Source organism: Urtica dioica, chromosome 1 (assembly GCF_054948205.1).
Source record: "Urtica dioica subsp. dioica isolate 48M chromosome 1, U.dioica_male_clone48M_v1_H2, whole genome shotgun sequence".
Lineage (NCBI taxonomy): Eukaryota > Viridiplantae > Streptophyta > Magnoliopsida > Rosales > Urticaceae > Urtica > Urtica dioica.
In genome coordinates this window covers 7603573-7631494 of record NC_142756.1, presented here as the reverse complement: position 1 = coordinate 7631494, position 27922 = coordinate 7603573, and the positions used below count along the sequence as shown (strand labels likewise).

The 27922-nt window shown below is 37.6% G+C and overlaps 1 protein-coding gene and 1 pseudogene across 1 annotated transcript; both read left to right on the top strand.

Annotated features, from left to right (window-relative positions):
* Positions 1-1741: 1741 nt before the first annotated feature.
* LOC149406932 (uncharacterized) lies at positions 1742-5429 on the top strand. Its single transcript, XM_089610020.1, has 2 exons — positions 1742-4475; positions 5154-5429. The coding sequence occupies exon 1, from the start codon at positions 1900-1902 to the stop codon at positions 4414-4416; it is 2517 nt and encodes an 838-aa protein (XP_089466146.1). The 5' UTR covers positions 1742-1899; the 3' UTR covers positions 4417-4475; positions 5154-5429.
* Positions 5430-11390: 5961 nt separating this feature from the next.
* LOC149406931 (glutamate receptor 2.2-like) lies at positions 11391-16407 on the top strand (annotated as a pseudogene).
* Positions 16408-27922: the final 11515 nt, after the last annotated feature.

The following is a 27922-nucleotide window of genomic DNA, read 5'->3' as shown; positions in this document are numbered from 1 at the left end:
AATTTATCTTAAATAATAAATATTTTTGGTGAATAATGAATAATCTGCATGTATATAAATTTAACATAGACTATACATATCATCGATTAACATAAATAAACCATCAACAAACCTTATTCAACAAAAAAAAAAAAAAGAATTCTACGTTTATCATAAATCAGAAAATTCAAAAAGAAAAAAAGAAGAAGAATAAACGATGATAACAAGTTTAATTGCAAAAGTATTTAAAAATTAATAGTTTTAAAATTTCTACAAGTATTTAATCAAATTGTATTGATTCGACATTTACTATTTTTCTGGTTATATATATATATATATATATATATATATATATATATATATATATATATATATATTCAGCTTGATATACAACTAATGGCCTATTTTCATTATAATTAATTGTTAGAGGAAATTTAATGTTTTTTGGAAGAAAAATTTCAAAGCATTAAACCATTTAAAAAAGCTTTTAAATGTGATTTTCACCATTATTTACATTATGCTGAATTAAACCCATAAAAATAGTGAGCATCTATTTATAACTATTACCATTTAACACTTACTATTTATTCTATTTAATGCAATAACGTGTGTCTATTTATCTCATCCAGAGTTGGCGGTATTTTAGTTTTTTTTTTTCTTTTCCAAAAACGAATTATACGGAATCTCATTTGAAAAATAAAACTTTCTCTTCCATGATTGATTTGTTTGTTGTTGGACTTTTTCTGGAACTTTTACCATTTATTTATCTCGACTCAAAACCATGAAGTACGATAACACTAATAAATGAAGAAGATCAATCCTCTCTCTTTTCAGTCCCATCTCTACAATTTTCATCTAAAAATAACTCCAATAGCACCTGCTCACTTTATAGATCGATGCAAAGAGAAATATTGGCCTAGAAAAATATTTCGCAACATTCGGGGACAACTGTGTTCAACTACACGTCCGTGTAGGCTATCTGACCGTTTAGCTTCAAATGTATGAACACTCTCTCAATTATAGAGGAGCAAAGCCTAATGCGAATGATTATCAACAATGAACTTTATAGTTAAAAATGTAATATGAGTTAGAATTTGATATCGAACAACTTCCATACTTTTAACTTTTTTATTTGATAACAAAGCCACATTTAATAAATTTTTATATTCAAAATTTAATTATACAACTTTAATTAATTTTACCAAAAAAATCTATAAAATTATATTTATCTTAACCAAATAATAGAAACTACTAAAATATTCAATAAATTTATTAAATGATTTCAACAATGAAGTTTGTATGACTGAAGGTCGGTTTATATAATGTCTAACTTATATCGCAGTTATCGAACGATCATTTATAAAATTTCCGTTCGAATTGCCATTTTGTATGTATATGCTGAACGTCATTTCAATTATATTGCTTGAATGACCAATTTACAATGATCCAGTTTGCATAATTTACAAAGAAAAAATTCATAATATAAACTTCCTAAGTAGAGAAATATCAAAGATGGGCCTCATAATTGCAAATATCCAAAAATAGACTCTTAAAAAAAATGCCATTTCAAGACTTTTGAACCAATTTTGAAATACCATGAATTAGGATCAAATTTGATATGAATGGCATTTTTGACCATTTTCGGATCAAAAGTCCATTCCTATATATTTTGCAATTAAAAGAGGTCTAGTTTATAAAATTTCTCTTCCTAATCATACCCATTACATATGTTTTGTTTAGTATTTCGATTACTATTTATCATAAGACAAAGAGGGTAAAAAGGTAAAATTTAAAGCATCCCAAAGATTGGCATTACCGATTTTTCTCTCGGCATAGAAGGGATTCTACTTCCGTAACTCCTCGGAGCAGCTCAGATCAGTCAGAGGGCATCAATTTCAAATCCTTGCCCCACTAAAAGCAATGTCATCTTCCTCAGAAACCGAATCCGAATCCCTTGTCCGAAAATCCCCAGACAAAGCCACGAATCCTCTCGCTTCCGATTCGCACCCCCCTAAAACCCTAACCCTTGAATCGCCAAATCAGACCCCGCTCGATCTCGACGGCGAAGATGACGCCTCCGAAGATATCCCTTCTCCGCCTCCCTCCGCTGGGAAGACCGCCGGGATCTCCGTCTACCGCCGCAGAGCCAAGCGGAAGACGAGCTCATACCGGAAGCGGAAGGGTCCTCAAAAAAAGAAGAAGTCCACGAAGAAACTCGAGGTATTGATCGAAAACCTAAAGCCCATTCCTTTCTCTCCTGAAAAAGATCTGGACTTTTCGAGCCACGAGAAGCTCCTGAAGCGTCTCGGGCTTTGGGATTTCGTTCACCTCGAGTTCGACCGCGAGATCCGCTCCGATCTCGTCGCTCAGCTGATCGCGACCTTCAATCCCAGCTCGCGTGGGAGCTACGTCAACGACGCCAAGGTTATGGTGAACCGGGCAGACTTGGCGAGGGCTCTGAAGCTCCCGGCGAGGAAGGGCGTTGCGACGGCGGAGAGCGCCGATCCCAAGGAGTCGGAGGAGTCGATAGCGTTCATCTTGGAGCTTGTATCGCATTGGGTGTTTTTGCACGACGACACTTATATGGTGCCGCGAGAAGTGTTGAATTGGATGAATATCATAAAGGACGGGAATTTGGAGAAGCTGGATTGGGCCACGATGATGTGGTTCATGGTCGAGAAGGAGTTGATGCGTGCGCCGCAGCTTACCGATTGTTACTACGCCTCGCATTTGCAGTGTTTGATCAGGTCTCAGAAGGAGGAGTTACTGCTTCCTGAAGCGGGAGGATCGGAGGATGAGTCTTTGGTTGAGATTGATGTGAAGGAGGACTATCGGGAGGAGTTGGAAGAGGAGGTCGATGCTGCCGGGGATTCTTGTATGAAGGAGGCTGAGGATAACGTGGACCCGAAAGCTGATGATTTACAGGAAAAAAACACTGAATTGAGCCTTGCCGGGGAAGGGGAAGGTAACGTCGTGACCGAGCACGATTTGAAATTGAGTCTCGGTGGGGAAGATGAGACTGGCGAGGAAGCGGTCGAGAAAGTTAACGAGGAAGCTGTCGAAAAAGTGGAGGATAGAGTGGTTGAGAAAGTCGGCGAGGAAGTGGTTGAGAAAGTCGATGAGGAAGTGGTTGAGAAAGTCGACGAGGAAGTGGTTGAGAAAGCACACGAAGAAGCGGTCGAGAAAGAGGGTAAAGACGAGGGGAAGGAGACGGAACAGGAGAGAGTTGGGGACGTAAATTTGATGGATTACGAAGGCTGCAAGGAGGAAAATGACGAGCCTGATCAATGGCTTTTTGGGAAGGGCGACGATGGTAACAGCGGTCTTTTTCTTCGACAGTGTAGTTTTGGTGTCGAGCTTAATAAGGACTTGGGTTACGAGGACGAGAGGCAACGTGAAGGCGGGGATGAGGAAGAAGTTGGGCGAGAAGAAGACGGAGAAGAAGAGGAAGAAGAAGAATTAGAAGAAGAAGAACAAGGCGACATCGAAGAGGATGAAGAGGAAGAGATGGACGAGGAGGAGCAAGAAGAGGACCTTGGAGATCAGGATGGGGATTTTCATATTTCACCGAAGGGCTTGTCTTTAGAAGCCTTCCCGTCGGAAGGTCTACTTCATTCGTTGGAAGGAGGGCATATGAGCCTCGGTTCAGGGATGCCGATCCGCGACCCTTTGGCCGGAGATTTTGTGTCCTCCAGAGACGATCTCCGAATGCCGACTCGTCACATCGGAACTAGCAAGAGGGAGATGAGCCACGAGGATGATCATCACAACTTGCATTTCTCAAACAAGCGGTTCAGAATGGACGGGACTTGGGACAACGGCAAGTCGTCGTCCGAGGAAGACACGTGCCCGGAGCTGCAGATTCAGGTTCTCGCCGGGAAGGCGATGGCGCGGAGAATCGCGAAAGAGCAAGAGGCCGCGATGAGTCAGCAGATTCTGATGAGCGAAGTTCAGCAGAGAGATAATGCCATCGAGCATTTGCAAAAGGCGAGAGCCGAGGAGAGAAACATGAAAGACATGGAAGTCTATCGGCTCGACCAAGAGCTCCGGATGATGGATTCCCTCTTGCGTAGCTATAGAAGCGCGCTGAAGGAAACGAGGAAAGCCTATGCTGATTACAGAGCGAGATATCCAAAGCCGCACGATCCGGTTTACAAGGAAGTCGCTGGAACCGGCGGTCTCGTTATAAGCGCGACGGAGCTCGAGAAACAGCGCCTCAAGCGAGAAGAAGAGGATAGGATGATTCTTCTGGATATTCAGACTCAGCTTAAGGATTTTGAAGAGTGGTGGGACGGGAAATTCACTGACTTTGGCAACAATGTCAATGCGATGGCGAACAAGTTGCTATCTTTGGAGGAGGAGACGAAACTCCTCAAGGAATCCCATGCAAAACGCAAGCTGTCGAAGCCACCGGAGTGTACCGAAGCCGACTCATAAGCTGCTCGGCCGATCTCTTCTTCCAAAGCTGTTTTGATGTATATATTCAGATCTCAATGGTATGTTCATCAAGCCATCTTTACTTATTGTTTTCATTTAATTGCATATTGTAGTGAAATTATAAATAAATTAGTGGCCGATTTTAGATATGGATCATATGGTTTATATTTTATCATCTGGTATGCAGTACATATCTATGTAAGGTTTCTTGTTTCGGCAAGGCATCCCTAGAGAAAAAATTGATGAAATACTGTTTGAGAATTATGTCCTTAGCTTAGCTCTCACATTTGTTTCATTTAATGCTGTTGAATTTGTTCGTCTGCCCCTTTGGACACGTGTATCCATGCATTATATCCGAAATCATATCCTTGCTAACAACTTTATACCTTTTGAAGTACTTGTCAATGTCATTGTCTTATATTCATCCTTAGAGTCGGCGAAATGTAGAAAATTATATTACTCTGCTTGTCCTCTGTTACTAACAGTCATTTGGAAATACGGTATGCTTATAAATTAACAACAACAGGAACCGATATAATAGTTCAGAATACCTGAGTTTCACATGAACAATATGCTAATGAATAACATCAGTTCACAAAGCATTTGCGTGTGAGAGTCAACTGCTATTTTAATGTTAGATATTTCCTTGTAAAAAGAGCTCTTCAAACTTGGTTGGCAATGCGTACATCCTTGCACTCTTATTACCTGGGAGTTTGACTTGAATATTTTTATTGCAGGTTTAACATGGTTTAACAAAGTCGTTTTGTGTTAGTTCTTCTCGGAACTTGTTGAATTCGGGGGCAGATGAGGATGTGACTAGAAGGTTTTAATTTTGTGGCTTTGCCTGTAAAAAAAAAAAATCGTTTCAGCCTTGTTGGTATGGTAGTAATGACAAAACAACTGCTTTCTGTTTCTCAAATCAGGTCTAGTTCACTACGAATAACTATTTGATTTTTCCAAATGCAAAACTTTCTTTTCATTGCCGTTTTTTAGCGTGGTTCTTCACTTTTGTAGTTTTGTTTGCTGATAATACTCGAGACACCATTTGTGCTAGCTAGGATTGCATAAAAAAAAAATAGAGAACTGGAACCAATCACTGCAGTCCAACAGTATTTGGTTCACACAAGTCATGATACGATTAATTCATTATGGGTATATTACAAAATCATCCACTGCATTTTACAAGTTCTGTATAGGGAATTGGAATCCCTGAAAAGTCTTTTTCTTTTTCATATTCTTAGTTATTATTATTAAATAAAATTGCACGGTAAAGAGGGCAAAGTTTTTATTTTAGTGCAAGATCATGCGTCGCAAGGGAGGGTTGTGGTGGCAAAGTGTTGTCTAGTTCGAGCCGGCTCAATTCTTTCCGGAGAATGATAACTCATGGGAGATCGCCGTGTCGTCGAGATCAGTAAATCGTTCATCAGAATTTAGAGAGGTAGTGATGATCATATTCGCATTCACTAGTTTGTTTGATCACTTTCTCCTTGACCTTCCGAAATGCTTGTGAAATGCTTGTATGGGATGATCGGGAAACCGTGCTGTATGTAGCACATATTATACTAAAATTTTGGTGACAGAAGCTTTATTCTTTTACTCCGTTTTATATTAACCTAAAATCGACCTGGATTCGCAAGTCCATGTACATCATTTAAGTCATTACTCCATTCTATGAATAACGTTCATTCGAGAGTGTGTTCAAGTAAAATCGACCATATGAACTAAAAATTCACTTGAATGGATGCGGTATTTATGATATTTATGGCTTAAGCTGAGTTGAATACAGTTCGGAAAGTCTAAAGAAAATGCTTAAGGGACATTTCTAGCTTTAGTCAAATATGGTCAACCCTTTGCCAACGGTCAACTATCGACATGACTTTACATGGTTTGACTCTTGAGTTTGTATGACACGATGTGAAAAAAAACTTGAAGAATTGTCAAGGTCGATCGAGACTTCTTAACAAGCTTGAGGTCGAAAAGAATTATAAAATAGAAAAATTGCTCGACCATGAATATCCATGTCATATTTTAAGAAGTGCTCTACAGAATCGACTTGGGGGTTTTAAGAAAAAGAAAATAGCCGTTTGGACTTAGGGGTATGCAAATTCTGTTTGTGCCAAACCAATCTAAGACACCTAAAAAGGTAGGGTCCAAATTGTTCATAACATATTTCTTACTATACACATGCGCAAACTGATAACTTTGTCCAAAATCACTAGACCAAGTTTTTTAAGCTTCTAAACCAAATCATCACTTGCATTCTCATTGATTAAAACCTAGATTTTCTTATTTTCATATTCAAATTACTCTCTTAAACTAAGTACAATAGATCATTTTCAGCTCTTTCCTTTAAACATAGGTACAAACGAATTCATATATCTCGATTCATGATATAATTTAAGTACAAATGAATTAATATATCTCCATTCATGATATTATAGAAATCCTCGCTTCCAGAAAGAAAATATATATCTCTCTCTCTCTCTCTCTATCAAGTTCACAAGTCATGCCAACTTTAAGCATGCGCAAGTGAAGCACATCAATCACTCCCTCACTCTCCCTCGTATTCCGTTTAAGGAATTTGTAAACGTTGTTGAGCCATATCCTCTTCCCCATCTGAGCCCCTATAGGATGCCACCATCTTGGTCTCGCCTAGTGGTATCACAAGGGTCGGGCGGGGCTGGCCTGGCTTTTTTTTTTCAAGCCCAAAAGAGCTTTGCGACCCAAAATGATTTTATTGAAGGCGGGGTCACGTTGGTCTGAGCATAAGGAATAGGATCTTAGGCCCAATCCGAGAAAAACCCTTAGCACTTAGGACCGGGCTAAAGAAGATCTGAACCGTACATCAAAATTCCCGAAGTATATCATTTTAAAACTAATAATACAAAACCACTTTTTACAGACAAAACATAAATTTTTTATCTAAAATAAATATATTTTAATCTAACATATGTTGGGACCAGAGTGGAGCAGGGCTTGAGAGCCTATAATACAAGTCCAATCTAGTGGTGTCACAAGGACTGGGTTGGACGGACCTTTTTATTAATTTCTAATAATTATAGTTTGGGCTTGAGGCCCAGTTTAGGTTTTTTTTTTCCCGGCTCTTGATCCCTGTGACGACCCGACTTTTCGGACCGTCTTACTTATCTTACTTTTTAAACTTTAGAAAATTCTTTAGAAAACTTGGTGGAATTTTTTTTTAAAACACATCGAATCAAGGCATACTAAAATTTTAAAGATCTTAAAAAGAAACAAAAACATTTAAGAAAAATATGAAGATTGCATATTGAACACTTCATGAGAAGTACTTAACCAAAATTGAAAATACGAATTTAAAACCAAACATAGCAGCAAAAATACTAAAACATAATCCATAATCTAAATATCATATAAAACTCTTTGAAACTTCGACGTAAATGAAAATAAAAACCTTTAAAAATTATTTCTTAAAAACTCGTAGCGGAAGACTTATTTCTTAATAACGAAAAACAAAACTTTAAACTTTATTTCTTAATAACTCGTAGCGGAAGACTTAATTCGTGAATGGAATCCATGACCCAACCCTCTCGCTATCGACGCAGCTAATCCGTCTTGCTCAGTTCCTTGTAAGATGTTTACCTACAACACATACGTATATTTTTTTTTTTCCGAAGAGATGAGCTTACGCTCAGCGAGAATAATATAAAGCTCACAAAATAAAAAGAGTAATGCAATGCATGAACCGGTTATTAGTATTTTAAAACTAATTGATGACTTGATCTTTCTTTTCTTGATTCTATCAACTTTTAGTTCGGGGTGCCCCTAGGGTAGTCGTACCAATTTCAGTGCGCACTTTAGATACGAAGAGATGGGGGTTATAAAGTCCCACATTTCGCTCTATCTTTTAAACTTATTAGGGCCTCGGCCCGAGAAATTTCCCAATTAGAGCCTCGGCCCGGGAAACTTCTCCTTAATACCTCTCGAGGCGATACGACTCCCTTGCTTATCTTTATCTTTTCACTTTAAAAAAAAATTACATACTGATATGACATGTACATAAAAACTTTCAAACATATGCTGATCATAAAATACATGACTAAAAAATATAAAACATGTACATTCTCAAATCTACTTTAACTTAACACTGCATAGTTGACCAAACATAAATCCAACTACTACAATCAATCACACAATAAAAAAGAAAAACATACTCCAACATATAAAGCTTTAAACAAACTATAATATGAATTACGAAATCATCATATTTAATTTTGAACTAATCTGTGTTGTAGTGAAACTATTCTCACCTGGATATCGACGGTTACGATCGTAGACCGTCGAAGGAATTGGACGCTCTAAAAGACTTGGAACCTAATCGGGATAAAAGACTACTGGGATCAGCTAAGAAAAGGATTCAAGACATACTGTAGGTTCTGAAAATTTTCAGAAACGACATTCAACGTGAAATTACGAAAATACCCTTGGTTATTAGGGTTCCGGGGAAAAAATAAAACTCTGTAAAAAACTTGTGTAGAAATTCCAGTACGTATAAAACATAATTTTGATCACTTTTTGTAAAGGCACCATAGCCAAAAAAATCTTTAACTATTTCTTAAAAATAAAACAAATATAACATATTACTATAAAATCTTGTGAAAAACTGGTCTGCGGACCGATTGTAAAATAATCAGAAAATATTATGTATAACATGAAAATATTTTTCGATTACTTTTTTAAAAAGAAGACATGTAAAACTAGCGTTTCCAAAAAGAATCAACGTAAAATAATAATTTTTGAATCCATAGTAAACGTTTTAAAGTCTGAAAATCGGGAATATGCCAGACCAGCGAATCAGGTCTGCGCACTGATTTGAAAATAATCAGAAAATATTCTGTAATTCATAAAATATTTTTCGATTAAGGATTTAGATAGAAGACATCGAAACCCAATTTTTCCAAAAAGAATCGATGCAAAATAACGAGTTTTGAAACCACAATAAGTGTTTTAAGAAACGATTTTTATTGAATCCGAACCAGAAACATTTTTTATATCTAAAAGCTCACTTAAAATAAAACAACAAATAATATAGAAATTAATTTGAGAAAACCACGAACTACATACCTAATTTCTCATACGGTTGTAAAAGAATTAGTCTTTTACGCTGATAGGGCTTGAGAACAAAGATTAAAGGATTTATCTATTTGGTGGCTAGGGTGTTTTTTTTATTTTTTTATTTTTTTATTTTTTGAAGGGGGAAGAAGAGAGAATAAAAGAGATTGGGGCTGAGGAAAGGGAGAGAGAGACGTGCGTATAACAAAAAGAAGAAAATTCTAACCCTAAAAATAATTCTGAACCTAATAATATATATTTATATTCTCTACTATTTTATTTAAAAAAACTTGTTTTCCTTGCCGCAAAGAAAAGCTAAAAATTCGGCAAAGAATCATCTAGAATATAACAAAATATGTATAGCTTTATAAAAAAAACGCATATACATATTATATACATTGACTTTTCTTTCTTTTATTTATTGCTAGTATATATACACACTAATATCGCTACAGTATACAAATTCCAAAAACGTTTAACCAAAAGGTTAGTACACATTATACATATACAACATATATTATATACATATTATATAGATTAAGTATCATTAATACTTTACGAATATATATACAGGATATATATATATACATAAGACATATTTAATAATGTACGTTATATATATGATAACTGACCAAAAGTACGATGTATAATACAATATATTTTATATATACATACTATATCACATCACACGCATACACATACCTAGTTCCATATAAAATAAAATAAAGAAACGCATTTACTCTTTAACATCATTTTATTTATGGTCTATATAATACATACATATATATATATATATATTAATCATAATATATATATATATATATATATATATATATTTATTTAAAAAAAAAACTAATAATTTGTTAAAAAATTATTTCGGGGTTTCACAATCCCGAGGGTCGAGAGCTTGGTCCTGGATTGAGTATAAAGTAGCTTATTTTTTTAGGCCAGGCCTTATCCTTCGATAAAAAAAAAGTTTGGGTCAAATACGAGCTCGGACTTCTCTTGGGTTTGAGTAAAGGGCCGGCCTGGTCCAATTGACAACAAACGTGCAAATACAAAGGGCTCCATGGTTATTTGCATCTTTTTATTACACTGTATGCCGTGTTGTTTATCATTGAAAATAGGAAAAAAATTTATTTTAAAAGTTTAACAGATATTTTCCAGTTGGACCTAAAATTTTCAAATGTCCATCGACTCTTATTGGAACCGGACTTCTTTAATCTTACTTGATTAATCTCTATGTCTATGTCTATCATGATATCATAAATTAATACCGTGACACACGATAACTGTGACCGGAATTAAAAAAAAAAAAAAACATGTATGCGTAAAGTCAATGCTGCTTAACAAGTCAACTCAGCTTTATCCCCGAAACTAAGAAATCGATCGGATGCTGTAGCCTGTAAGGGACCACTACACGTTTAATAGTACTTACTTTCATACCACGGAAATAATATATTTTTATGAAAAAGTATATAAATATCTGTATATCTACTTCTGACTTGTTGAAACTCACTTGCATATTAATCCATATATATTTTAGTATATTGATTTCTTCTCGCCTTATATAACGATTCAATTAGTAGACCAATAGTACTATATATATATATATATATTAATATTAATACCTTGTTCATCAATAACGATACGTTTTCCAGTTACCATTGATCATATTAATTAATGAACTCTGCCAATCAAGAATGATATGAAGGTAGTTTAACGTTTTAGCAAACTGTAAAATATTCGTAAGACTTTTTCTCTCCAAGTATATAATATAATATTGAAGCTACAGGATCATGATTCTCGTCGTTACTCATTATATTTATAACTACCTGCACCGAATAAAATAGGAAATGTGAATAGTTCTTACTATAGAGCCAAACATGGATTCACTATCTATAAGCTTTCTTCTGATCATATTAATCATAATGGTGTCGTTTCTATTTCCCATATCGTCCTTGGCCCCAGAAAAATGTCCTGAAGATAACCCTAAAATGGAATATCGAATTGGTGCCATTATAGACAGTTCTTCCAGAGCCGGCAGAGAAGAAAAAGTCGCAATGAAGATCGCAAGGGCTGACTTCTATTCTGAGTTTAACTCATACATTGAATGTCCCGAGATAATAGTCAACGATTCTCCGGGGTCAACTCTTGATCACCATCCTAACGAAACTGCCTCTTTAGGTCAGTTTGATAAGTTTATTTTAACCTTTGCTAGCTTGTGCGCACAAATAAATCTAATATGTTTATGTCTTTTCACCTAACTTGTGTAAATTTTAGAAAATTTTGGACAGAAGAGTCCTAAGCTAATTGATTAGTTTGAAATTGATATTTTGAACAGTTTAAAACCTAAACATATATTTTTGTTCGTTTATTTTTATTTTTATTTTTATTTTTATACAAAAATACACTTCAAGGTAATAACTAGCAAGTCTATATTCTCATTATATTTCTCAGTTTATTACTCCATTATAAATGTCTAATGCAAGGTTCATCGTATTCAACAACAAATCATTATATATGTGAAGCTTTAGATATATATTTTATTGACATTTATATTTTTTTTATAACTTTTTTTTTTTTTTTTTTTTTTTTTTTTTTTTTTTATGTTTAAAATTGAATTTCACCACATAATTTTATATGATAGATGTTTATGCAAAAATTTTGATTTCTCGACCGAAAAGTGGAGATAATTTTCTTCAGCAATATTTATGTCCGGGGATAAATTACAAACATACTTTTCTAATTTCGAACATCTTTGTCTTATATTATTATATATTTCATGTAATTTACAACGAAAGATACACATACTTCTCCAATTTCAGCTAATGTATTAAGTGTTTAAGCGAAATAGTCAATGTTTTATATTTGCTAGAAAATAACCAATCTTATATTATATATTGTATTTGATATATTTATTTGTAATTAATTTTAATTTATTTTCTTTTAATATTTATTTATTTTATTTATAAATGGTAATTCGTTTTCAAAATTAAATGTAATTTATGTTCTTTCAATTTCTTCGTTATAAATCTATATTTTCTTTAAATTAAACTTTTGTTAGAAGAGAACTTACTTGGTAAATATAAAAAATGATTAGAAAGAAAAAAACTAATATCCACCGATTTGTGTTTCAGCAAGCACAATGATGAAAGACAATAATGTGAAAGCAATATTGCTCGGATTAGAATCATGGCAAAAAGCTCTTATTGTCGCCAAGCTTGGCAACGAGTCACAAGTTCCAATCCTTTCCTTGGCAAATGATATGGTCCCAAGTTGGGCATATCAATACTTACCGTATCTGATCAACGCATCGCCGAGCCAAAGAGTCCAAATGAAAGCCGTGGCAGCAATAATCCGCACTTGGCAATGGCAGAGAGCCAACATCATATACGAGGACATCGACTCGGTAACGACAGGTGTCACGCCGTACCTAATCCAGGAACTACAGGAAGTCGGTACAATGATCAATACCCTTCTACCAATCCCTCCCAATCTTTGATTCTCAAGCCAAAACATGACATCACATTTAGAGGCCTAAAAGATAACATGTGTAGGCTTTACATAGTTCACACCAATTCTCTCACACAAGCCGAGGAAATCTTCAAAGCGGCAAAGAGGTTAGGGCTGATGGAAGCAGATTCGGTTTGGATCACGACTGCCTCGCTGACAAATAAATTCGATTCCATGGGTTCATCCCGTATCAAGGCCCTACAAGGTGTTTTAGGGGTCAAGAGCTATATTTCGAAAAGCGGGAAAAGATACAATGACTTCCATTCCAAATTTGTGACCCAATACGCTTTGGAGTATCCTTGGGAGCCAAATTTGGAGCCGGGGATTTTCGCTTTACAAGCATACGATGCCGCATTAGCTTTGTCTCTTGCATTAAAAGGCCAAAAACCTATTTCGGGAAGAGAGATCTTGGAAAATATTTTGAAAGTAAAGTTTGACGGGTTCTTGAGTCATTTCAATTTTAACCAAAGTGTTTTACCGCATGCACATATCTTTGAAATTGTGAATGTCGCCGGTAAAAGTTACGACGAGTTAGGGTTCTGGACGGAGGGCTTGGGGTTCTCCAAGACGATTCAGGTACAAAAAACTTATTATAATCATTCGATGAATATACTTGGACAAGTTGTTTGGCCAGGTCGTCCATGGACGATTCCAAGTGGTTGGGCGACACGACACCGAGGATGTTGAGGATCGGGGTGCCTAACAAAACAACTTTTAATGAGTTTGTGAACGTGAATTACAAAAATAAAAGTAATCCAATTTTCGGTGGATATTCCATTGATGTGTTCATGAAGATAGTTGATCTCGGTTTGCCCTACAAATTTGTACCAATCAATGGTTCGTCCTATGATTTAATGTTGAGGCATGTCCAGCTTGAGGTACTATATTAACAACTAATCTCTCTTGGTTATATGTTTTGTTTTCTTAATTAATTGAACATGGTGACATTAGGTGAAAACAAGACTGTAAGCGTGATCATGCATAAATTTTGTTACTTGTTGTAATTAGACATTTTTCTTTGTACTAGTTGTAGTTAGAGCATATTTCTTTGTATTTGAACCAATAGTATGAGATATTAATATTATTGATCAAAATGAGTTAGTTAATAGTACTTATTGCAAACTCTTTTTTTTTTTATTGATAAAAGAAAAGCACTTTTTACAAGAAAAATCATGAACATATATATATTGAATTAATTAACTCAATTAGGGGCACATAATTTACTAAAGTATGTTTGATTTTGATGAAGGAGCTTGACGCAGTGGTTGCAGATACAGCCATAATTGCGGACCGTTGCAAATATGTTCAGTTCTCACAGCCCTATGCAGAGTCGGGGGTTCAAATGTTAATTTACTATAAGCCCAGGGATTTGCATAAAGATTTGTTATTTCTGGCACCATTCAACTGGCATCTATGGTTATCAACTTTCTTCATCAATATGTACAATGGACTTGCTCTATATTGGGTCGAGCGAGAGCAAAACCCTGAGTTTAGGGAGGGCTCTAAATGGAACCAACTCGGGACTCTTTTTGCCTCCGCCTTCAAGACACTCTTTTCGCTGCAAGGCAAGTTCTAAACCTAAACCTAAAAGCTAAATCTAATAGACAATGTTTTATCGGCAATGTACATGTAGAGTTAATAGGCTTAGGGTATAATTGGAACATATGAGAAATGGAACAGAAAACATCTTTAAATAATCACCAGTTATGCACTATATCAATGAAACAAAACTCGTTTTTAAATTATTATCTGCACCACAATAGTCCTGAAAAACAAATAGGAAGTTAAATAAAGTAAAATATAACGAGTCAGGTCACTTAAAATGTTAATATTTCTATTAAACCAACGTTTCAAATATGTTTCAAATATTGCCAATGGATCTGATATGACAAAGTTAATTTTTGTTATATTTTGGATATTTGTATACTGTTAATTTATAATACTGACTACTTTACAAAATTAATAGAACGTTAACTATCTATCACATTTTAAAAATTTGTACGTGGCAGCTAGTTGGCAACAAAATCCTTAAATAAAAGTCATTATTAGTCCAATGAATTTGAACCCACAACCTCACTCTATATAGTTATGCCCTAGACCAAGCTAGGAAACTCATGCTCCTTGTATTTGATATTTGATGATAAAAAAATAAACAAATCTTCAGTTCGGTGTTTATAAAGATTTTTTTTTTTTTTTTTTTAATTATAATGGGGTCAGATGTTTGATGTTTAAAACTTATACGCTATGAAAGTTGACGTTGATGATTTTTACAAAGTGGAGGAAAAAGTAACAATTGAAGAAGACGAAGAAGCAAGATAGCAAAACTGAGTTTTCCTCTTAGAAGATGCCTACAATTATAAACGCTAGGAAAAAACTGAGTTGTGGTCACAAGTTCAAGGAGCAGAAAAAAAAAAAACCCTGAATGAGAATAATGTGTTGTACTTTATTTGAAGGTCCAATGCTGAAGAGAAATTCGACTAGACTGGCATTCGTGATATGGCTGTTCGTCTGTGTGGTTCTCATACAAACGTATACAGCTAGTTTGACAACTTTACTCACAGACCAGAACCGTCCTCCGGTCACGATAGACATCCAAACCCTACTGAGAACGGGTGCGAAAGTCGGCTGCGACGCAAACTCCTTCGTGTCGAGTTACCTTGTGAAAGCGTTGGGTTTCAAGACTGAAAACATAGTGAAGATAAACTCAGGCGATGAATATCCCGAGGCCCTCGAGAAGGGAAGGATCAAAGCCGCTTTCTTGGAAGTTCCGTACGTTAAACTGTTTAAGGCGAAACACTGTGAAAAATTTGTTTTATCGGGTCAACCCTTCATGGTTGGAGGTTTTGGATTTGTAAGTAAGCACTGACTTTTATTTATATTACATTTTTTTTTTGTTTTCCTTCTAAGATCAATACATGAAATGCACAACCATAATACTCGTCTAAGATTTGGTCTGTGTGCATTTTTTTTGTACTTTCTCAACATATTTAGGCGTTCTCCAAGAACTCTCCTTATCTTCCAAATGTTTCTCAAGCCATATTAAGAGCAACAGAAAGTGGAATACTTCCAGATCTAGAAAAGAAATTGTACTCCTCGTATAATTGCAGCTCTGCGCTCGAAAGAAATGGCGAGGACGGGAATAAGATAGGATTGGGTAGCTTTTATGTTCTGTTTCTAGTGACCGGAATTGCTACAACCTTTCCTTTGCTAAAGCACGTTATATGGAGAAATCAAGGAGATAAACTTGATGATGTTCATGACGATCATGGCCATGATAATGATTGTAGTTATGATGGATCTGATCCAACGAATGAATTGCCTAATTCAGAACACCAGTCGTGGATCATGGTGTGCAGAATCGTCAAGGACCTAATGATCAGGAGCTGAGTTGTAATCAACATGATCAGAAGGTGATTCATATCGATTCTGAACCTTCCTGATCTTATTTTTCTATCGCTATAAAAACAAACATGTGATCCGATCACGATTGATTAGGAGTATCAAATAGATATATGAAGATTTTATATCAAATAGGTAGATGCGGTTCGTGTATTTTTTTTTGGTTCATAATTTAAGTTTGTGTGTGCATTTGATTATAGAATAATGAAAGATCATTTATATGGATTTTTATTTTTAATATTTTTTTTGTAAATAACAAGCATTAAAGAAGGATTGTTTTATGTAATAATATTATATTGATCATTTGTCGAAATATATTTATACAATTACAGCTGCGTTTAATATAGAAACTAGACTACTAAACTATTGAATATTATTGGAGATAAGGAGTTTCTTAGTTACTAAGTTTCTTGTGTCGTTTATAAGCTTTGCGATATACTTGTTGTATCTTACTTGCTTATATCAACGACTTGTCATTTTATCCAAATAGTCCGATTAGATGTTTACCGGTATTATAAAATGTTTGTTTTTCAGCTTTGTATATTCATTCATCATATTCAATAAAAGATTCTCTCTCTGAAATCATTTCGATTCAGAGTTTTTCTTCCTGAATTCTTGTTCAGAGTTCTCAGTTTCAATATGGTATCAGAGCAATTCTGTGCTCTCTGAGAAACCTTCGTCTTCTTCGTCTCTTCTTCTCGTTTTTTCAAGATCTGTAGTTCATCGCTCAATGGCGAATCCAGATTCTTCATCGACGGAGACGATCATCACCAGCGCAGATTGAAATTCAAGACCTAGGTCAAGAATTGAAGATCCTTTCTCTCCTTACTACCTCCACCATTCAGATTCCTCATGAGGAAGTCTCGTCTCCAATATCGTCACCGATACAATTTACATGCCATGGGTTCATCGATGGATCGATTTTGAAGCCGTCGCCTGAGGATACCGATCACCTTCGCCTTTGGAGCTGAAACAACAGTACAATAATCGCTTGGATTATGAACTCGGTGAGTAAAGAAATTGCTTCTAGCATTCTTTTTGGTGGTACTGCAAAGGATATTTGGAACGATCTGAAGCACAGGTTTCAACAAAAGTAACATACCAAGGATCTTCCAATTCGTGAACCTGACTCAAGATCAGAATTCTATTGGTGTGTACTTTACAAAATTGAAGTCAATTCATCAAGATTTGTGTGAGTTCAAGCCGGAATGTACTTGTGCGTGTACATGCGGTGAAAGGCCAAGATTGCTGAGTTTGTCGACTCAGAGTATGTTATGCAGTTTCTCATGGGGCTCAATGAGAACTACACTCATGCTCGAGGACATGTCCTCCTCATGGACCCTATTCCACCGGTGAACAAGGTCTATGCAATGCTCTCTCAAGAAGAAACACAGAGGTCGATTGGATCAGATCACCAAGCCTCAATTGATCAGTCCAATTCCCTTGCCATGAATGTGCGTGTAGATCAGAAAAAATGGAAGGGAAAATATCGTCTAATGTGCACACATTGCAAGATTTTAGGGCACACCGTGGACAAGTGCTACAAAGTTCATGGTTATCCACCGGGCTACAAGTTCAAGTCCAAGACACAGGCAAACAATGATGAAGGATCAAGTAATTGCCCGGAAAACTCTTCATCAAGCAACTCTCCGGATCTCTCATCAGAACAAATTCACCAGATCATCAATCACCTCTTCAATCAGCTAATCTCATCATCCACAGCCACTCCGAGCACAAGTGGTGAAGCCAACATGACCTTCCAAACAAGTTTATGCGGTTTGGTTAATTCCTCTCATCTTTTCAATTTCACTAATCAATCTTGGATCTAAGACTCGGGAGCTATAAGGCATAATTGTGCTAATCGAGTCCTTTTTTCTAACATAAGAAATGTGCACAATTCTACTGTTACTTTGCCTAATAGAACTGTCATTCTGGTTAATTTCATAGGTGATGTTGTTCTAATAACCGACCTTATTTTACACAATGTTCTATATGTTCCTTTCTTTAAATTCAATCTTATATCTGTCAAAGCTTTAACCAAAGAATCTAATGTAAGAGTATCATTTGAGGACGATTGGCAAGGGTAGGAGTTGCAATGATCTCTACATTCTCACTAAGAACAACATTGTACACTCAGCTGCTCATGTGAATTCAATCTCATCTCATATTGGCATCAACGGTTGGGACACCTCTCGTATCCAAGATTGCAGGTTCTTAAAGAAATATTAGCCTACAAGTCTAGTAGTATAGATACTATGCCATGTTGTATCTGTCCTTTAGACAAACAACATAGGCTTCCTTTTGTATATGAGAACAATTTTTATACTTCCTGTTTTGATATTGTTCATTGTGATATATGGGGGCCATATAGTGTTCCTACTAGACTTGGTCATCGGTCCTTTTTTTTACCTTAGTGGATGATAGCACTAGATTTTGTTGGATCTTTTTGATGACTCATAAATCTGAAGTAGACAATATCATTCCACATTTTTTTTGCTTACGTTTCTACTCAGTTTGCCACAACTATAAAGATTTTTTGTTATGATAATGCTCGTGATTTGATCTTTACAGATTATTTTTCCAAAAATGGGATTCTACATCAATTCTCTTGTGTTGAGACTCCACAAAAAAATTCTTTTGTGGAGAGAAAACATCAACATTTATTAAATGTCTCCAGATCTTTGTTGTTTCAGTCACAAATCCCCATTCAATTTTGGGGTGATTGTGTTTTAACTGCCACTTATATCATTAACAAGACTCCTTCTGTTATCTTATCTAACAAGTCTCCTTGTGAGTTGCTTTATCAAAAATAGGTTCATTATGATCATTTGAGAGTTTTTGGGTGCCTTTGTTTTGCATCCACTCTCAAAGCTCATAGATTGAAGTTCGCCCCTCGTGCAAGAAAATGCATCCTGTTAGGATATCCATACGGTGTCAAGGGTTATAAACTCTTGAACCTGAACACCATGGAAGTTTTCGTATCCAGAGATGTGACCTTCCATGAAGGGATTTTTCCCTTTCATGATTTGCATAAAAATAAGAAAACTGTTGATCCTTTTGATAATTTCCCTATTCCAGTTTTGACCTCTAATGATGCCTCTATTGAATTTTTTTGTGATTATGATATACAAGAGGAATTACCTATTATGAATTTCCAAGATGAACATCCTCCTGACAGGGTCACTCCACTTGTGCCATCATTAGACTCCTCTGAACAACTCATTCCTCAGCCTGATCCCACACATGAAGGCACCAAAAATCCTCAAGGCATCATGTTCCTCCATCCAATTTGAAGGACTATAACTGGAATCTTCTGAACACATGTTCATGCTATACTTTCAAGCATCATATTAACACTGTGATGAATTATGACAGCTTGTCTTTGCATTATAGAGAATTTTTGCTTTCTATTTCAGCACATTCTGCTCCCTAGTTTTATCATCATGCAGTAAAAAGTAGGGAATGGCGTGAGGCTATGACATAGAAAATTGAGGCCATGCACAAAAATAATACATGGTATGTTGTACCTCTACCACATGGGAAGACTTCAGTTGGGTGTAGATGGATTTTAACCAACAAACTCAACTCAGATAGGTCTCTAGCTCGCAGGAAAGCACGTTTAGTGGCTAAGGGGTATACAAAAAAAGGAGGGAGTAGATTTCTTAGACACTTTCTCACCTGTGGCTAAATTTTTTCATGTTAAAATTTTACTAAGTCTTGCAGCTTCACAAGGATGGTTCTTATCTCAGCTTCATATAAGCTATGCATTCCTGAATAGTGTGGTCTATGAGGAGGTTTATATGGACCTACCTATGGGCTATGCTATTCAAGGGGAGCATGAAACCAATTATGGTATGTTTGTTTTCAAACTGCGTAAGTCCATATATGGACTGAAACAGACATCAAGACAGTGGAATCTCAAATTCATTGACTCCATTCAAAAAACAGGTTTTGTACAATCCAAATGTGATTACTCTATGTATACTAGAGGTTCTGGTATGAGTTTTTTTGTGATATTGTTGTATGTTGATAATATTATTGTTGCTAGTCCTAGTTCTCAAATTGTGTTTGATGTCAGGGAGTTTCTTAGTTCTCAATTCCGATTGAATGACTACTTAAGTGAGTTAAAATATTTTCTTGGTCTAGAGATTGCTAGTTCTGCTTCTGATATTGTTGTTAGTCAAAGGCAATATGCTTTACAAGTTCTTGATGATGCATGGTTTATTGATTCTAAACCCGTTAAGACTTCTATGAATCCTAGGATATCTTTATCCTTGGATGATGAAGAAGCCTTAGAAGATTCTACTTGTTATAGGAGGCTGATTGGTAGATTGTTATATCTTACCATTACACGGCCAGATATTACTTATGTTGTTCATACTTTGAGTTAGTTTGTGCAGGTACCTAGGACTGCTCATCTACAAGCAGTTCATCACATATTGCGCTATGTGAAATAAAATCCAGGACTTGGGCTCTTTTATCCCTCTAACTCTTCTACACAAATTAGGGCATTCGCAGATGCTGATTGGGCTACATGTCTTGATACTAGAAGATCAATCACTGATTATTGTATTTTTGTAGGTGATGCTCTAGTTGCTTGGAAATCCAAGAAGCAATCAATCATGGCTCGAAGTTCAGTAGAAGCAGAGTACAGATCTTTGGCAGTTGTGATGAGTGAAGTGGTTTGGATGCAGCAAGTCATGAAGGATTTTCAGATTCGTCCAACTTCTTCATCAGTGATTTATTGTGATAACTAGGCAGTAATACACATTACCGCTAATCCAATATTTCACGAACGAACAAAACACATCGAGATAGATCTTCATTTTGTTCGTGATCGCCTACAAGCCAAGCATGTCAAGTTACTTCCAATACGTACCCAACATCAGTTGGCTGATGTCTTCACCAAGCCATTAGCTTCCCTGGCTTTGGCTCATCTTATGTCCAAGATGAACGTGAAGAATATTTACAGTTCATCTTGAAGGGGAGTATTGGAGATCATGAGTTTCTTAGTTGCTTAGTTAATTGTGTCGTTTATAAGCTTTGCGAGATACTTGTCGTATCTTACTTGCTTATATCAATGAGTTATCGTTTTATCCAAATAGTCTGATTAGATGTTTTACCGGTATTATAAAATGTTTGTTTTTCAGCTTTGTATATTCATCCATCATATTCAATAAAAAATTCTCTCTCTGAAATCATTTTGACTTAGAGCTTTGTTTCCTAAATTCTTATTCAGAGTTCTCAGTTTCAATAAATATAGACACTTGACTAACCAATTGACTACTAACTAACTAACACACTATGCTAACAATACTGACGGGATGAATGTAATTCCATCTGCAAGCTAAATTTTTTGCTAAGTTTAGTTTGGAACACAAGTAAAAAAATCTACCTACATACATGATCTTGGTGAACATTTATGTAATCTCCGATCAATTGGTATATGATAGAATTCAAGGTTGACTGCGATCTTCTGCGCGATGTAGTGCACGTGCACTTCAATATGTTTTGTTTTGGCATGAAACTTTTGTAGCCAGTGCATTTGCGCCTATATTGTCACACCAAATAACTGGGGAGGTTTGGATACTAAGATATATGAAAAACTTACAAACTATGCAAAATAATTTGTGACGCCGCAACAGATAAGGTTCTATGACTCAATGCTACTCAGCGCCACGATTTCTTGTTTCTTAGAGTACCTTGAGATGACCTGAGCCAAGAAGCACGCAATGACCACTCGATGAACGCATGTCGTCAACACTGATGGCTCAATTAACATCTGGGAATTCTACAAGGTTAAGACTTAGAGCTGGCGGGAAGCAATGACCCTGTGTTTGAGTTCCTACAAGATAGTGAATCAGATGCATTGAAGAAGTCAATTGCATGAGAATTAGAACTTGAATAAGTATATTGAGCTTGTTGACGGCAAATGTAATGTCTGGACGTGTCGTAGGAAAGTATTGCAGTGTGCTAATAATACTTCTGTATGTGGGGTTGATCAAAATACATCTTGTCTCCGACCACGAATGACTCGTCTCGTCTATGTCGGTCCGCTTATGTCTTCATCTTTTGGTGAGCCCGGAGTAGGTTCATATTGAGATCGTCGAGGATGTAATTGTGATCGGCGAGTTCTCGGTCAACCTCAGCCACTACGGCCCACCACGGCCAAACTATGGATGTAGCGAATTATACTAGAACAATAATTATTTGATGGTGGGTCCCGTCCATAGAGGGCTCGAAGCGGAGTGCACTTAGTCGCTGAGTGAGACATGGTATTTTATGAGTACTCGACCTATAAGATCCATCGAGCCCAAGTATGGGTTGCTGGACGCAAAGCATCAGAGGTACGTCTCAAAACACCGGTTGACCACCTCCGTTCGGCCATCGGTTTGAGGATGATACGGTGTCCTCCGCTTTAATTTAATGCCTTGGAGCCGAAAAAGTTTGGTCTAAAAGTGGCTAATGAAGATGCATTCCTGATCTGACACAATCTCGCGAGGAAGACTGTGTAAGAAAATGACATGTCGAACAAAGATTGCCACCACCGTTGTTGCCGAGAACGGGTGCTTCAAGCCGATGAAATGAGCATACTTGCTTAGCCGATCTACCACAACGAGGAAAGAATCGAAGCCTGTAGACTTTGGAAGACATTCGATGAAGTCCATAGACACAATATCCCAAACGTCTTCGGGAATCAGCAATGGTTGAAGCAACCCCGCCGGTGACATTTCCATGATCTTGTTTTGTTGGCATATAGCGCATTGCCGTGCAAACTCGGCGATATCGCTTTTCACTCCGTTCCAGTATAGTTCCGCCGAAATCCTTTGGTACGTCTTCATCTAGCCCGCATGACCTCCTAACTGCGAGCAATGAAAGTCCTTCATCACCTCGACAAGCAATTGAGACCCATTGGAAGCACAAGTCGGCCATTGTAGCATACCAAATCCTCTTCCACTGTGAACCCAATTGGATTATCTTCTTCGATTACTACTTCTTCCTGGATGTGACGGAGAAACTCATTCGCATCCAATTCTCTATTCAACTCATCCCAATGAGTCCATATCGGAACCTTTATGGCTTTGTAATTCGACTCCCTAAAAAAACCACAAAACTGCATTGGCTACTCAATTGCTTACACCGGTCCGATACACCACGTCGAGAGTGAATTCCATCAACTTTCAGACTCAATTTTAATACTCGGCCCCAACTACTCGTTGCTCGAGTAGAAACTTGAGACTTTGTTGATCACTGCGTTTGGTGAATTTGCGACCGAGGAGATACGGTCGCCACTTCGTCATGGAGAACACGACACCATCAACTCTTTCTCGTAGATGGACTTCAAGCGAGCTTGAACATCAAGGGTTTGGCTAAAGAAAGCGATGGGACGGTCGTGTTGGAGTAGAACCGCCCCTACCCCGAACCCGAACGCATCCGTATCTATCGTGAAGTCTTGCAAGAAGTCCGGTAAAGCAAGGACCGTAACTTGAGCCATGGCCGCTTTAAGAGCTACAAATGCCGAATTCGCTTCCTCCGACCACTGCAACAAGTTTTTCTTCAATTGGTCTGTAAGTGGCGCATGCCTTTTCACAAACTTTCGATAATAGCTTATGAGACCAAGAAATCCCCACAAGTCTTTCATGGTTCGTGGCGTCGGCCACTCGACCATGGCTTGAATCTTCTCCTGATCGGTCTCGACCCCTTCACCGGTGATGATATGACCAAGATACGCGACTCATTCCTTCACAAATTCACACTTTCCTCGTTTTACGTATAACTTTTTTCTCGCGTAACACTTGTAATGTGAGAGCCAAGTGCTCTCGATGCGCCTCCTGTTTCTGACTATAAACCAAGATGTCGTCAAAGAAAATCAAGATAAATTTCATCAAGTACGTTGTCGGGGCGTTGATGAGACTGAATGGCATAACAAAGAACTCATAATACCCATTGTGGGTTCGAAACGCCGTCTTCGATACGTCTTTTTCCTTCATCTGAATTTGGTGATATTCGGATTTCAGAACAAACTTCGAGAATATCTTGGCACCGTAGAGCTCGTCAAGAAGCTCGTCAATGACCAGTATCGGATACTCGTGCGGCACCATTACCTTGTTGATAGCATGGTAGTCAATGCAAAATCTCCACGAACCATCCTTCTTCTTGATCAAGAGGACCAGATTTTGGAATGGCCTCTTGCACACCCGAATCACCCCGGCAGCGAGCTTCTCCGACACAAGTCGAACTATCTCATCCTTTTGTTTGTACGAGTAGCGATACGGTTTCACGCTCATCAGCGCACTTCCTTCGTAGAGCACGATGGCGTGCTCATGATTACGCTCTAGCGGTAAAGTCTTCGGCATGTAGAACATGTCTCAAAACTCCTCCAACATGGCTGGACCCGCGGTGTCCTTGAATGCCTCCACGGAACTAGTCAAATGGTTGAGCTCTATCAAAATTTATTATCCTTCCTTCTGAATCATCTTCATCATGCACTTTAAATACATGAGAAACCGACCTAGAGAATGATCGCCCCTCAAGGTCACTCGCTCCTTGCCCATCATGAACTTGCTCAATTACGTCTTCAAATTAATGTTCATGAACCAAGCGTCTCTAGCCATTGAAGTCCCAAAATTAGGTCTCTACTTCTAAGTGAAATGAGATAAAGCTCTTGATCACGTTCAAGCCTTAAAGCGCCACGTGAACACTTTGGCAAATCCCTTGGCTTTGGACCGCTTCGCCGGACCCCAAGGTAAATCCATACAGCATGGTTTTTGCAATGGAAAGTTTGAAGTGGTTCATTACCTCTCGCGACCCGAAGTTGTGAGTGGCACCGGGACCCAAAAAACACACCACTTCCTCACCATCGATAAGATCTCTCATTTTGAATGTCTAAGGACTTGTAAATCCCATAACCGAGTTCAAGGACACTTCCACGTGGTCAATCTCGGCCACCTTCAAAGTTGGAGCAATCTCTTCCTTGATATTGTAAAATTTTGTCTTACTATACTCATCGCCTCCCCAACCATAAGAACGCTCAAGTACTCTTTGCGTTTACATCGATGGCTCAGATTCCATTTCTCGTCAGAACAGTACCAAAGCTCTTTCTCCCGCTTCTTTTTCACCTCAGATTTTGTCAACCGTCACGTCTCATTTCCTCCCTGATGGGCATGAATTCCTCTGATCCCCGGAGCACCGTTGGATTTTCCTCAATCGGAGAACAGAGCTGAGGTCACCTATTCCACGCAGGTCGAGGTTGAGACCCTTGTCCATGGGATCGGTTTCCTTTGCTCGGTTCTTGTTGTTTAGAAATTGAGCTAACTCTATAGCTCACCCCAAATTTGTAGGCTCGAAATATCGTAACTCGAGCTTGATGTCATCCTTGAGCCCATCCAAATACTTACGTATTGCAAGGGCGCCAATAATTCAATGAATCGTCGAGTGTACTCGGCTACTCTCGTCTCTTGCACGAGAGCACTCCATTTCTCGTGTAACGAACCCTCGAGCCCGTTTTGGGAGTGGTGAAGAAGCCGGAGTTTCATATCTTTCCATGTATCAAATCCCCACATCTTTTCTTCCCAACGGTACCAATTGTACGTGTCTCCTTTGAGTGTCCACACAGCATGTTCGATCTTTTCTTCGCTGGAGAGAACGTCATACTCGAAGTAACGCTTAACTTTGGAAATCCAAGCGACGGGGTTTGTTCCATACAAAATTGGCGATTCCATGCGTCGAGCTCGAAGCTCGCCTCTCGAACCCGGTTGGTGGTAGAGATGGTGATCACGACGTTGATTCGGATGTGGTTAAGGAGTGACATACCTTTCGTAGTCAGCCCCGTAATGTTGAGGCATCACCCAACGGAATTCCTCTTCGAATCGCATTCACGGGTTCTCCGGTCTAAGACCTTTTCGTGCCACCCCGCGCTGCTGATTCTCTGCTAAGATCCCCTCCGTTCGTGGCACGCCCAGACCTGGAACTTTATGAGCCCACAGATGTTGACCATCGTCCAAAATGTCTCGTGCCGCCGGACCGTTGAACTCATATCTCCTCCATCAACATTCACGCGTGTGCTTCTCACCTTCATCATAGCCTCGCGCACTCCTAGGTCATGATCGTCATCCTAACACGTCTCATTTATGGATCTGAGATTCGCGCCGACATCCAGGTTCAAGCTCGAAGTCGTCGTCCAATTCATGAAATCCTTGTCGTCTCTGGTCACTGCGGTCGCTCGCTCCGGTGCGACTCGATCGAGATTTTCCGTCCGATCTGGCCGGTCTGCACAGTCTGAAGAACTTGCTCGACCAATCTCATGAGCTTCTCGAATCTTTCGTTCGACTCTTGTTGAATCGCGTCGAGCCTCGCTGTGGACTCGTCGAACCTCGTTCCTCAACTCTCGCTGATTCGTCTAGATTGACGCAACAACCTGGTTCGCGGTTTCGATCTGCTTGCGAATGGCCTCGATGTCGCCTTCCACTTATTCAAATCTCACCGTCGTGCTCTTCGTAGTCGTCATCTGAATTGTCACTGCTCTGATACCAACTTGATACGCCCTCGGTCGCCGGAGCTGAGAATCGCCGACAACCTACAAATTGCCCAAAACTCTTGACAATGAACGTTTTTATCTAATAAGAGATTATTCGAGTAATCAATTTTGAGTAATTTCATGTCATTAATATGTTATCTACATAATCTAATAAGTATATGCATAGCTTACTTCTTGAAAATTAAGAGTGAAGAATTTAGAGTAAACCCAATAAAACCATAGTTTAGAGCAACATTTATCAACTGAACATATCAAACTCTTAGAACCCATTTCAGGCCATAGAAAGCTTTGTTTAGATGACATACACGATAGGTCTTTTGAACATCTAAGTAGATTTCATGTGGAATCATGAAAATATATATTTTATTGTAACCAAGATTCGAAATGTCGTTTTTTACGCCGTTTCGAGCCTCATATTTATGAAAATTAATCGACACGCCGATGAAAAATTGAACTTAAAAAATGTGAAAAGGACAACTGATATACCGTTTTCAAATGTCATTTCCATAGAAAATCGATATGCCGATGGAAAATAGAACGAAAGTAATGTTACATAATATGTTATATGTATATATATATATATATACATCTTTTAATTTTTAAACTTGAGATTTATCTCAACTACATTTTATAATCTTCAATACCTAATTATTTTGGGTTATTAAGTTATATAGCCACACGGCAATAGTGAATTGAGATATAGCCCACATTTGGTTAATTTCTTGTAAATAGCCAAGTGGACTTATGAAGAGGTTAGTAAAAGACTTATTTAACCCAACCAAACATGTAAAAAAAATAGGTAGTTAATAGGCTGTCACGTATGCAAGTTGGCTATTTACAAAATATTTACCAAAGGTTGACTAATTTACAATTCCTATAGTTTAGATGGTTTACGTAATCAATTTTTTGAATTATTTTTGCACCAATATATAAAATCAAATACCCACAATTCATTCATTTCAATCC